Source organism: Macaca nemestrina, chromosome 20, assembly GCF_043159975.1.
Source record: "Macaca nemestrina isolate mMacNem1 chromosome 20, mMacNem.hap1, whole genome shotgun sequence".
Taxonomy (NCBI): Eukaryota; Metazoa; Chordata; class Mammalia; order Primates; family Cercopithecidae; genus Macaca; species Macaca nemestrina.
This window is the reverse complement of record NC_092144.1, coordinates 59,235,263-59,247,580: the sequence shown is the minus strand read 5'-3', so window position 1 is coordinate 59,247,580 and position 12,318 is coordinate 59,235,263. Positions and strand designations below refer to the sequence as shown.

Sequence of the window (12,318 nt, the reverse complement as noted above, 5' to 3'; positions counted from 1 at the left end):
GGTGAAACCCCGTCTCTACTAAAATACAAAAAAAAAAATTAGCCGGGGCCGGGTGCGGTGGCTCAAGCCTGTAATCCCAGCACTTTGGGAGGCCGAGACGGGCGGATCACAAGGTCAGGAGATCGAGACCATCCTGGCTGACACGGTGAAACCCCGTCTCTACTTTAAAAATACAAAAAACTAGCCGGGCGAGGTGGCGGCACCTGTAGTCCCAGCTACTCGGGAGGCTGAGGCAGGAGAATGGCGTGAACCCGGGAGGCGGAGCTTGCAGTGAGCTGAGATCCGGCCACTGCACTCCAGCCTGGGCAGCAGAGCGAGACTCCGTCTCAAAAAAAAAAAAAAAAAAAAAAAAAAAAAATTAGCCGGGCATGGTGGCGGGCGCCTGTAGTTCCAGCTACTTGGGAGGCTGAGGCAGGAGAATGGCGTGAACCCGGGAGGCAGAAATTGCAGTGAGCCGAGATCACACCACTGCACTCCAGCCTGGGTGACAGAGCGAGACTCCGTCTCAAAAAAAAAAAAAAGAATGCAGTTCTAGAAGTTAGACGTCTAAAATGGGGTGGCAGGGCTGTGTTTCTTCTGGAGGCTCTAGGGGAGAGTCTGTTTCCTTGCCTTTTCTAGCTTCAGGAAGCCACCCCCATTCCTTGGCTCATGGCTGTTCCTCCGTCTTCAAACTTCAAAGCCAGCACCATTGGCATCCTCTCTTCTCTGACCTCTATGTCCATCCTCACATCTTCCATGAATCAGACCTTCCTGCATCCCTCTTATTTATTTATTTATTTTATTTTTTGAGACAGAATCTCACTCTGTTGCCCAGGCTGGAGTGCGGTGGCTCAGTCTTGGCTCACTGAGGCCTCCACCTCCTGGGTGCAAGCAATTCTCCTGCCTCAGCCTCCCCAGTCACTGGGATTACAGGCGACCGCCACCATGCCCAGCTAATTTTTGTTATTTTTAGTAGAGATGGGGTTTTGCCATGTTGGCCAGGCTGGTCTTGAACTCCTGGCCTCAGGTGATCCACCCGCCTCAGCCTCCCAAAGTGCTGGGATTACAGGCGTGAGCCACAGTGCCCAGCCACATCCCTATTTTAAAGACCTTTATGATTAGTATGCCTACCCAACTGATCCAAAATAATCTCCCTAACTCATCTGCCTTAATTTTTTATTTTTTATTTTTTTGAGACAGGGTCTTCCTTTGTCAAGCAGGCTAGAGCGCAGTGGTGTGATCATAGCTCACTGTAGCCTTGACTTCCTTGGCTTAAATGATCCTTCCACCTCAGCCTCCCAAGTAGCTGGATTACTGGGGTGCACAACCACACCTGGCTTTTTGTTTTGTTTTTGAGACAGAGTCTCATTCTGTCGCCCAGGCTGGAGTGCAGTGGTGCCATCTCAGCTCACTGCAACCTCCACCTCCCAGGTTCAGGTGATTCTCCCTCCTCAGTCTCCAGAGTAGCTGGGATTACAGGCGCGAGCCACCCTACCCAGCTAATTTTTGTATTTTTAGTAGAGACGGGGTTTCACCATGTTGACTAGGCTTGTCTTGAACTCCTGACCTCAGGCAATCCAGCCACCTTGGCCTCCCAAAGTGCTGGGATATCAGGAGTGAGCCCAGTGCCTGACCCACCTTTTAAATTTTGTTCTAACTTATTGAGAAAAAATGGCACCTTGGCTGGGTGCGGTGGCTCACGTCTGTAATCTCAGCACTTTGGGAGGCCGTATCAGGTGGATCCCTTAAAGTTAGGAGTTCGAGACCAGCCTGGCCAACATGATGAAACCTCATCTCTACTAAAAATACAAAAATTAGGTTGGGCGCGGTGGTTCACGCTTGTAATCCCAGCACTTTGGGATGCCGAGGTGGGCGGATCATGAGGTTGGGAGTTTGAGACCAGCCTGGCCAACATGGTGAAACCCCATCTCTACTAAAAATACAAAAATTAGCCTGGTGTGGTTGCGCACACCTGTAATCCCAGCTACTCGGGAAGCTGAGGCAGGAGAATCACTTGAACCCAGGAGGCAAAGGTTGCAGTAAGCCAAGATCATACCACTGGACTCCAGCCTGGGCGACACAGCGAGACCCCATCTCAAAAAAAAAAAAATTAGCTGGTGTGGTGGTGCACGCCTGTAATCCCAGCTACTCAGGAGGCTGAGGCAGCAGAATCACTTGAACCCGGGAGGCGGAGGTTGCAGTGAACCGAGATTGTGCCGCTGCACTCCAGCCTGGGCAACAAGAGCAAGACTCTGACTCAAAACAAAAGCTAAAACAAACAAACAAGAAAAAACGAGAATGGGAGAAAAGAGGAGACAGAGACCAGAAAGTTGGGGGACAAAGAGAAATAGAGAAGGCCAAAGACCATGAAATAAATGAACAGACTTAGACAGAGGAAAGATAGAGACCCAGAGAGAGGGATACAGAAGTCCAGGGGACACAGCACCCCAAAAAGGGTAGGTACGGTGGTTTACACCTGTAATCCTAGCACTTGGAGAGGTCTAGTATGGTGGATTGCTTGAGCTCAGGAGTAGAAGACCAGCCTGGGCAACATAGCAAGACCCCGCTTCTACAAAAATTACAAAAAATAGCCATGCATGGTGGCTCACACCTGTAATCCCAGCACTTTGGGAGGCCAAGGCAGGCAGATCACCTGAGGTCAATAGTTCGGACCAGACTGATCAACATGGAGAAATCCCGTCTCTACTAAAAATACAAAATTAGCTGGGCATGGTGGCACATGCCTGTAATCCCAGCTACTTGAGAGGCTGAGGCAGGAGAATCACCTGAACCTGGGAGGCGGAGGTTGCGGTGAGCCAAGATTGCACCATGGCACTCCAGCCTGGGCAACAAGAGAGAAACCCTGGCTCAAAAAAAAAAAAAAAAAAAAACTGGGAGATAATTTGAGCCTAGAAAGTTGAGGCTGCGGTGAGCAGTGCCACTAGACTCCAGCCTGGGTGACAGAGTGAGACCCCATCTCAAAAAAAAAAAAAAAAAAAAAAAAGGAAAGAAAAAGGAAGAAAAGAAAAGAAAGAGAAAGAAAGAAGAGCGCGGGGTGCAGTGGCTCATGCCTGTAATCCCAGCACTTTGGGAGGCTGAGGTGGGCAGATCACCTGAGATCAGGAGTTTGAGACCAGCCTGGCCATCATGGCAAAACCTCGCCTCTACTAAAAATACAATTAGCCTCGTGTGGTGGCAGACGCCTGTAATCCCAGCTACTCGGGGGGCTGAGGCAGCAGAATTGCTTGAATTCAGGAGGCGGAGGTTGCAGTGAGCCAAGATCGCGCCACTGCACTCTAGCCTGGGCAACTGTGCAAGACTCTGTCTCAAAAAAAAAAAAATAAATAAAAGAAAAAGAAAGGCCTGGGAGCAGTGGCTCACACCTGTAATCCCAGTACTTTGAGAGGCCAAGGCAGGCAGTTCACGAGGTCAGGAGTTTGAGACCAGCCTAGCCAACATGGTGAAACCCTGTCTCTACTAAAAATACAAAAATTAGGTGGGCATAGTGACGGGTGCCTGGAATCCCACCTACTCAGGAGGCTGAGACAGGAGAATCGCTTGAAATCCGCAGGCAGAGGTTGCAGTGAGCTGAGATCACACCACTGCACTCTAGCCTGGACAACAAGAGTGAAACTGTCTCAAGAGAAAGAAAAAAGAAAAGAAAAGAAAAGATAGAGAAGGGAGGAAGGGAGGAAGGAAGCAGGAATGGAAGGAAAGAAGACAGATAAAGAGCGCCAGGATTAGCAGGGTGTTCTAACCACTTAGTGCCTCTCTCCACACCCCCAGCAGAGGGCGACCGGGAGTTCTTTCCTGGGAGTCTCGGTGATCAATCCCCTCCACTTCCCCCAAGCCCATCCGATGGGGCTATTTTTATGCAGTGTCACCGGACACCAGTGCCTAGAAGGCCACCGTCTTGTCTCTACGCCCTTCAGTTCCTGAGAATGACCCTGTGGCATCTCCCCGGCCCACACCCTCAACCCTCACCGTTCCTGGCAAGCCCAGCCTCCTTTTGCGAGAGTCATAGCCACAGCTCAGGCCCTGCTGGATCTCAGAGTCTTGCGAAGAAGCCAGGTGGAGACTCCAGGGCGAACTCTGGGGAGAGAATGGGGCGTGCGTGCACTGCTCAGTGGTTTGCAGCTGCCAGAGTGACCCTAGGACGGGACAGCCAGCGGGACTGTGGCAGGACCCACATGGGGTGATGGTCAGGGAGAGATTCAGAGATAATGACTCCCGAGACTCTAAGTCCTCTAGGCACGCTAAGGGGAGACCCAAAGGGGAGGGGGAGAGGAAGCCTGAGGCAGAGGCATGGAGGGCTAAGAGATAATGAGCAAAAAGAGACCTAGAGAGGAGAGACAAAGAGACCAAGAGAGACAAGAGATAAACGGAGACAGACCAAGAGTCAAAATAAAGACGGAGATGAAGACGTAGAGGCTGGCAGACGGACCCATACAGAGGGCCCCGGAACGACGAATCTCAGAAATAAATGACTCATGGAGATACTCAGAGATACATCCCAACAGAGACAGAGACCCACAGGGGACAGCTGGATACAGAAACACAAGAGAGAGACAGAGGTGCAAAAAGGCAACTCCAGGCCGGGCACGGCGGGTCACCCCTGTAACTCCAGCACCTTGGGTGGCCAAGGCGGAAATATCACTTGAGGTCGGGAGTACCAGAACTGCCTGGCCAACATGGCGAAACCCCGTCTCTACTGAAAAAGAAAAAAGAAATTAGCTGGGCTTGGTGGCACCTGTAATTCCAGCTACTAGTTAGGCTGAGGCACGAGAACCGCTTGAGCCCGGGAGGCAGAGGTTGTTGCAGTGAGCCGAGATCCTGCCACTGCACTCCAGCCTGGGCGACAGAGGGAAACTGTGTCTCAAAAATAAAATAAAATAAAATAAAAAGAAAGGAAAAAGAGGCCGCTGCAACCGAAGGCTCAGATTCTGACGAGACACACGCACATGGAAACTTGGAGAGACGCAGGACAAGATCCCGGCGGCAGAGGGACAGAGGAAAAGGGGACCCCGGGACGGCAAAGGCACAGAGCAGGCGCTGGCGGCGGCGGCGGGGCAGGTCGGCCGTCCCGGCAGAGGGCGCGCGGTCGCCCTGTCGCCCTCCGCTCCGCTGGGGTCACAGTGCCCCCTCCCCCGCGCCCTGGCCGCCCTGCCGGGCTATTTTTACGCGCGGACACCGGACACCGAGCTGGGGCTGGGGCGGCGGCGGCGGCCGAGGCGGGGCCGCACCGGGGCCGGGCATCGGGGCCACACGTCCGTTCGCGGGTCGCCGGGGCTGCGCGCGCCATGGAGCCGCGGTGCCCGCCGCCGTGCGGCTGCTGCGAGCGGCTGGTGCTTAACGTGGCGGGGCTGCGCTTCGAGACGCGGGCGCGCACGCTGGGCCGCTTCCCGGACACTCTGCTAGGGGACCCCGCGCGCCGCGGCCGTTTCTACGACGACGCACGCCGCGAGTACTTCTTCGACCGGCACCGGCCCAGCTTCGACGCCGTGCTCTACTACTACCAGTCGGGCGGGCGGCTGCGGCGGCCGGCGCACGTGCCGCTCGACGTCTTCCTGGAGGAGGTGGCCTTCTACGGGCTGGGTGCGGCGGCCCTGGCGCGCCTGCGCGAGGACGAGGGCTGCCCGGTGCCGCCTGAGCGCCCCCTGCCCCGCCGCGCCTTCGCGCGCCAGCTGTGGCTGCTCTTCGAGTTTCCCGAGAGCTCGCAGGCCGCGCGCGTGCTCGCCGTAGTCTCGGTGCTGGTCATCCTCGTCTCCATCGTCGTCTTCTGCCTCGAGACGCTGCCTGACTTCCGCGACGACCGCGACGGCCCGGGGCTTGCTGCTGTAGCCGCAGCTGGCCCGGTGAGAGGCGGGGCGTGGGTGGAGATGGGCGGGGTTTGGGAGGAGATGGGCGGGGTCCAGAGGGGACCTGGCCAATAATAAGGCGGGGCCAGGGGCTGCGAGGGGTGGGCCAGCCAAAGACAGGGTGGACGGGAGGCGGGGCCTGAGGATCCAAGTCGGAGGACCGGCCCCATCAGAAGGTGGGGTTGAGGTCAGTGAGAAACCCGGTGAGCAGAGGGCAGGGCGCTTGGTGCAAGGGGTAGGAGGACAGGAACCTTAAAAATCAGAGCTGAGGGGCCCCAGGAGAGCCTGAAAACTCCGGGGTCTGTGCGGCTGGGAAGGATGTGCTGGGGTGATGAAAGCCAGGCCCTGAATAACGCCAGCTGAGGGTGCTGGAGCCCGAGGGGTAAGAGTAGGAGGAATCTATGGAAAGAAAGCCAGGCTTAGGGGCCAGAGGAGGGGCCTAGTGCTCAGCTTGCAGAGGTCTTTCTTTTTTTTTTTTTTTTTTTTTTCTGTGAGACAGAGTTTTGCTCTGTCGCCCAGGCTGGAGTGCAATGACGCTATCTTGGCTCACTGCAAACTCCGCCTCCCGGGTTCAAGCGATTCTCCTGCCTTAGCCTCCTAAGTAGCTGGGATTACAGGTGCAGGCCACCACGCCCGGCTAATTTTTGTATTTTTAGTAGAGATTGGGTTTCATCATGTGGGCCAGGATGGTCTCTATCTCCTGGCCTCGTGATCTGCCCGCCTCAGCTTCCCAAAGTGCTGGGATTACAGACGTGAGCCACCGCGCCCGGCCGCATTATAGTCTGGGCTGGGACAGGGGAGGGCAAGGAAAAGCTAGGCACAAGGTGGTGGGGCCAGGGCAGGGACCCTCCGCATCTAGAAAATCAACAGTGGAGGCGGGACTTTCGGAGAGAAGAGGTTGCACCCTACTCAAACATGAGTTCCCAGGCATGAAGGGGCAGGAACCACCTCTCCAGCCACCCACCCGGTCAGGAAACCAGAAAGTCAATGGCCCAGGGATGATTCCTGGGATCCTGGGAGGAAGTCTGGGACAACCAGGTCACCGAGGGCCTTGGTGCAGCGGCTACTGACCAGTGTGTAAAGAGGAGCTGGGTATTTAAATGATGATTAAGGCTGTCCCCGTGTCCCCGCCCCAGCCTGACCCTCCCTGAACACTTTCCTCCCTGCAGTTCCCCGCTCGGCTGAATGGCTCCAGCCAAGTGCCTGGAAATCCACCCCGCCTGCCCTTCAATGACCCATTCTTCGTAGTGGAGACGCTGTGTATTTGTTGGTTCTCCTTTGAGCTGCTAGTACGCCTCCTGGCCTGTCCAAGCAAGGCGATCTTCTTCAAGAACGTGATGAACCTCATCGATTTTGTGGCTATCCTGCCCTACTTTGTGGCACTAGGCACCGAGCTGGCCCGGCAGCGAGGGGTGGGCCAACAGGCCATGTCACTGGCCATCCTGAGAGTCATCCGATTGGTGCGTGTCTTCCGCATCTTCAAGCTGTCCCGGCACTCAAAGGGCCTGCAAATCTTGGGCCAGACGCTTCGGGCCTCCATGCGTGAGCTGGGCCTCCTCATCTTTTTCCTCTTCATCGGTGTGGTCCTCTTTTCCAGCGCGGTCTACTTTGCCGAAGTCGACCGGGTGGACTCCCATTTCACTAGCATCCCTGAGTCCTTCTGGTGGGCGGTGGTCACCATGACTACAGTTGGCTATGGAGACATGGCACCTGTCACTGTAGGTGGCAAGATAGTGGGCTCTCTGTGTGCCATTGCCGGCGTGCTGACCATTTCCCTGCCTGTGCCCGTCATTGTCTCCAATTTCAGCTACTTTTATCACCGGGAGACAGAGGGCGAAGAGGCTGGGATGTTCAGCCATGTGGACACGCAGCCTTGTGGCCCACTGGAGGGCAAGGCCAATGGGGGGCTGGTGGATGGGGAGGTACCTGAGCTACCACCTCCACTCTGGGCACCCCCAGGGAAACATCTGGTCACCGAAGTGTGAGGGACAGTTGAGGTCTGCAGGACCTCACACCTCCCTAGAGGGAGGGAGGGAGGGCAGGGTGGAGGGCAAGGCTGGGGGGAGGGGATTGGGTTTAGGAAGAGCTAGGTTAAGTGGTAACGAGTGGGGAAACACTGAGTCTTGTTGGGTCTTGGGTTGTGTGGTTTGGTAGCTCCTGTGGGTATCTCCTGAAGCAGCAGCGAATGGCAATGAGTTGTGTTGTGTTAATGAAGACTCAATTGGTTCATATTACACTGAGTTGTGCAAAGCTCATGGAGCCTTTTGGGGTAGTGTTGAGATAGGTTTGGTCATATCATTTTGTGAGTTTCCTAGTCAGTGTTGGGTTTCGTTGGGTTGTGAGTCTGGGTGAGTGTTGTCTAGCTGCATTATGTAGGATTCTGTGGTTTGGTGGGTCCCCTAGGGCCATGTTGGGTCAAGTTAGATGGTCCCCCATGGCATGGTTGAGATTGATTGTGTGTGGTGTTCAGTTTCATTGAGACATGGTGGAAATTGTGTAGCTTTGTGATTCTTCCAGGGCCATGTTATTTTAAGTTCTGTGAACTTGTGAGTCATGTAGAAATGTAAAGAGTCAAGTGGTAGAATTTGAGCTTTCTAGGTAACATTGGGTTAAGTATGTATGACCAAATTAATCTTGTAGAATTCTGCTGGGCTGAATTGTGTAGAGGTGTGTGGCTAGACATTTTTCACGGCCACAGCGAGTTGAGTTGTGTTGAGTTGTACAACCATATGGGCCTTGTAAGGCCAGTTCAGTTGGGTCATGCCACTGTTTGAATCTCATAGGGCCATGTTGAGTTGAGTTCCATTGAGTTGTGTCACTATGTGAGTCCTACAGGAAGTTGGGTTGAGTTGGACTGTGTGAGTGAGTTCCATAGGGCCACATCGGGCTGTTTTGCGTTTAGTGGTAGCACCAGGACCCAAAGGTAATAGCAATGAGGAAGCATCATGTATCAGGGAGCAAATGCGGTGGCGAGGGCTCTGGGAGATGTGCTGAGCTGGCTCCCCAGCTCACTGTAGGGGGTGGGACTGGATTCTTTATCCATGGGATTGGGTGTTCATCCAGAGGTGACTGGGGTGAACTAGGAAAAGGTGGATGCTCCTCCTCTTTACCCCACATCCACTTTATTGTGCTGTTCACCCCCAATCTCCCCTACAGTTCTATGCTCAGACATGGAGGTCAGAGCCACAAGGGAAGGGGGAGAGGGGGAGAAAACTGTACTCTGTCCAGACATGATAGAGGGACAGAGCCAAAAGGATGGGGAAAGAGACCCAGAAAAAGGAAGAGATGGAAACCCAGAGAGACAGAGACCCAAAGGGAGCAACATAGAGACTCAGGGAGAGGAAGACAAAGACCTGGAGGGTGGGGTATGGCAGAGATGCAGAAAAGGGGAACAGAAATCCAGAGTGAGAAGGTGACAGAGACCAAGAGCAGGGGATAGAAGCCGGGCGAAGTGGCCCACACCTGTAATCTCAGCACTCTGAGATGCCAAGGAAGGGGGATTGATTGAGGCCAGAAGTTCAAGACCAGCCTGGGCAACATGGTGAGACCCCATCTCTACAAAAAATATAAAAATTAGCTGTGGTGGCACATGCCTGTGATCCCAGCTACTCAGGAAGCTGAGGCAGAAGGATCCCTTGACCCTGAGAAATAGAGGCTGCATTGAGCCATGATTGCATCACTGCACTCCAGCCTGGGTGACAGAGGGAGCCCCCGTCTCAACAAACAAACAAAAAGAGTGGGGGGACAGAGACCCAGGGGGCAGTGTCAGGCACCCAGAGTTAGAGACAGAACAACAGAGTCTCAGGGAAAGAGAACCACAATAGAAAAAGGCAGAAAAGGCCAGGCGCGTGGCTCACGCCTGTAATCCCAACACTTTGGGAGCCCGAGGTGGGCAGATCACGAGGTCAGGAGATGGAGACCATCCTGGCTAACATGGTGAAACCCCGTCTCTACTCAAAATACAAAAAAATTAGCCGGGTGCGGTGGCGGACGCCTTTAGTCCCAGCTACTCAGGAGGCTGAGGCAGGAGAGTGGCGTGAACCCGGGAGGCGGAGCTTGCAGTGAGCCGAGATCGCGCCACTGCACTCCAGCCTGGGCGACAGAGCGAGACTCCGTCTCAAAAAAAAAAAAAAGAAAAAAGAAGAAGAAAAAGGTAGAAAAAGTTGGTGCCCCCGAACCCAAGAGTGACGTACAGTCTATTCCATAGAATCACAGAACGATCCTGAACCAGGCCTGTCACCTACCCTCCCCGAAGCTCAGGAAGGCTGTCAGACAGGCTGGGGGCCTCACTCTGTTTTCCAGGGGAGAAACCTGAGTCTCAGAGCAGGGGAGTGGCTTCCCAAGGTCTCGTAGCTTGTCCCCAGGGGCCAGGCAGGCTGTCTGTCTGCTTCACATGGCCCCGTCAGCCTGCTGGGACACACAGGTCCTCCTGAGTTCCATAGCCTCATTTCTTACAGACAGGGAAACTGAGGCTCAGAGCGGCGGAGGTTACCCAAGGTCACAAGGCCGAACATTTTCAGAATTCTTTCAGAACTCAAAGGGCATTTAGAGGAGAAGGAAGGCTGAAATCACTAACACATATAGGGCTTCCTTTGGTATCAAAGTACTTTACTTGGATTAATTTATTAAAACCTATTCAGTGGTTTACAGACTGTTGTTGTTATTTTTAGCCATACCCACCCCTTTTTTGGGTCAAATAAATCTTCCTTAGAGACACCAGTGGGAAGCATGGGAAGGGAACTGCTTGGAGGAGAACACGCCTCCTCTTGGCAACTCGAAATGCAGCTCAGGAATTCAGTGTGGAAACCCCTGGTTTCATCTGAGCACCTTTTCATACAGCTAAAGAGACGAAGGTACAGATGGTGGGAAGAGTTTGATAATGGTTGAAATTAATAGAAGCTTTAGGTAGTCACTTGTCTCTGAAAAGGAGAGAAAGCCACATTTAGGGATAGAATGGAGATGGACCTCACAGTGACAAGAGACAAGTCAGACTCCAGCACAGAGACCTAAAGAGGAGATGCAGAGACGAACTGAGGCCAGGAGGGAGGAGGGGCCCAGAGCAAAAGAGAGAAATCCAAGGGCGAGGGGGAAGAGGGCAGATGGCCGGGAGTGGGGACAGAGACCCCCACAATGGGAAAGAGAAGCAGATAGTGACCCCAAGAGAGAGGATGCAAGAGACTCAGAGAGAAGGAGACTGTGACCCAGTGAGGGTAGACAGATATCCAGAGAAGAAAACTGGGACCCAGAAAGCGGGGGTGGGGGGGGGAACAGGCACCTGGGGGGGAACAGAGACCACAGAGAAGGGGGCCAGAGACTCAGAGAGAGAGGGGGCCAGAGACTCAGAGAGAGGGGGGGACAGAGACCCAGAGAGAGAAGGACAGACCCAGAGTTGGAGGGAGACAGAAATCCAGAGACAGGAGGACAGAGATCCAGACAGGAAGAGGACAGAGACTGTTTCTCAGTCACTCTGTTTGGAAACCTCATCCCTACTATCCCCTCCAGGACTAGAAGCTAGAAGCTAGAGTCTAGAGTCCTCCTGCTATGGGGCAGGATGTATTGGGTGTTTAGGAACAGGGAAATGTGGAGAAGCCAGAGAGGTGACCCGAACACACACCCAAAGCCTGGGAAGTGGCCCTTCCCCCCACCAATAAATAACTGTGAGGAGCAGGAAACACCCTAACCGGGGACACCCTCCTGCCACCTTGCCATGCTATATTTAGGCTGAGGGGGTGTGGGATGACCCCTGAGGCAGGTGTCAATTTTCCTTCTGAAAATAGCACAGGCAGAGGGAGGCAGAGTCTCAGGGTGGAGGTGTGGTGGGGTGAGGAGCCCGGCTGCCCTCATGACTGTCCTGAGACGCTCTAGCTCCGATCCCATCCCTGTCTTTCTGAGGGTCTCTCAGGGGCTCTGTCCCCTTCTCCGGAGGGTCTGCCCTCAGTCTCTCTGGGCCTCTGTCTTCTCTCTGGGCTTCTGCCCTCCCCCACTCTCTCTAGTCTTGATCCCCCTCTTTCTTTTGGTCTCTCCCCACTTTTCCATGCCTTCATCTGTCACCGCGCACCATTTCTGGAAGGAGCTGATTGTTCTTAAGACACATCTGTCTATCTCTGGGTCCTATAATACCTTGCATGTCTCTTATCTGAGCTCAGGACAAGACCCTCTCCCCGGTCCCCATCCAGGAAATTCCAGGGGAGAGGAGTATGCGGGAGCCCCCACATCCACTGTCTCCCCGGGCCTGGGACCTTATCACTGCCCAAGCCCAGCTGGTTAATGTCTGGCGTGGAGCTCCTGGGAAGTGGGGAGGAGAGCAGAGAGTGGGAATCTGCCCCGGGATTGACACGCAATTGGCAAAAGACGGCAAAGGAATCTCAGGCCCAGACTCCTGGGGCTAATGGAGGAGGAGGCTGGGGGCTGGACTCCTGAGTCTGAGACGGGGCGGGGTTGGGAGGTGGTGGGGGGAACTGTGGGCTTAGTACTCAGGCGC

The 12,318-nt window shown here is 54.3% G+C and overlaps 1 protein-coding gene across 1 annotated transcript; it reads left to right on the top strand.

Moving 5' to 3' along the window:
* Nucleotides 1-5,171: 5,171 nt before the first annotated feature.
* Nucleotides 5,172-11,085, top strand: LOC105497221 (potassium voltage-gated channel subfamily A member 7). Its single transcript, XM_011768172.3, has 2 exons — nt 5,172-5,834; nt 7,007-11,085. The coding sequence occupies exons 1-2, from the start codon at nt 5,280-5,282 to the stop codon at nt 7,820-7,822; spliced, it is 1,371 nt and encodes a 456-aa protein (XP_011766474.2). The 5' UTR covers nt 5,172-5,279; the 3' UTR covers nt 7,823-11,085.
* Nucleotides 11,086-12,318: the final 1,233 nt, after the last annotated feature.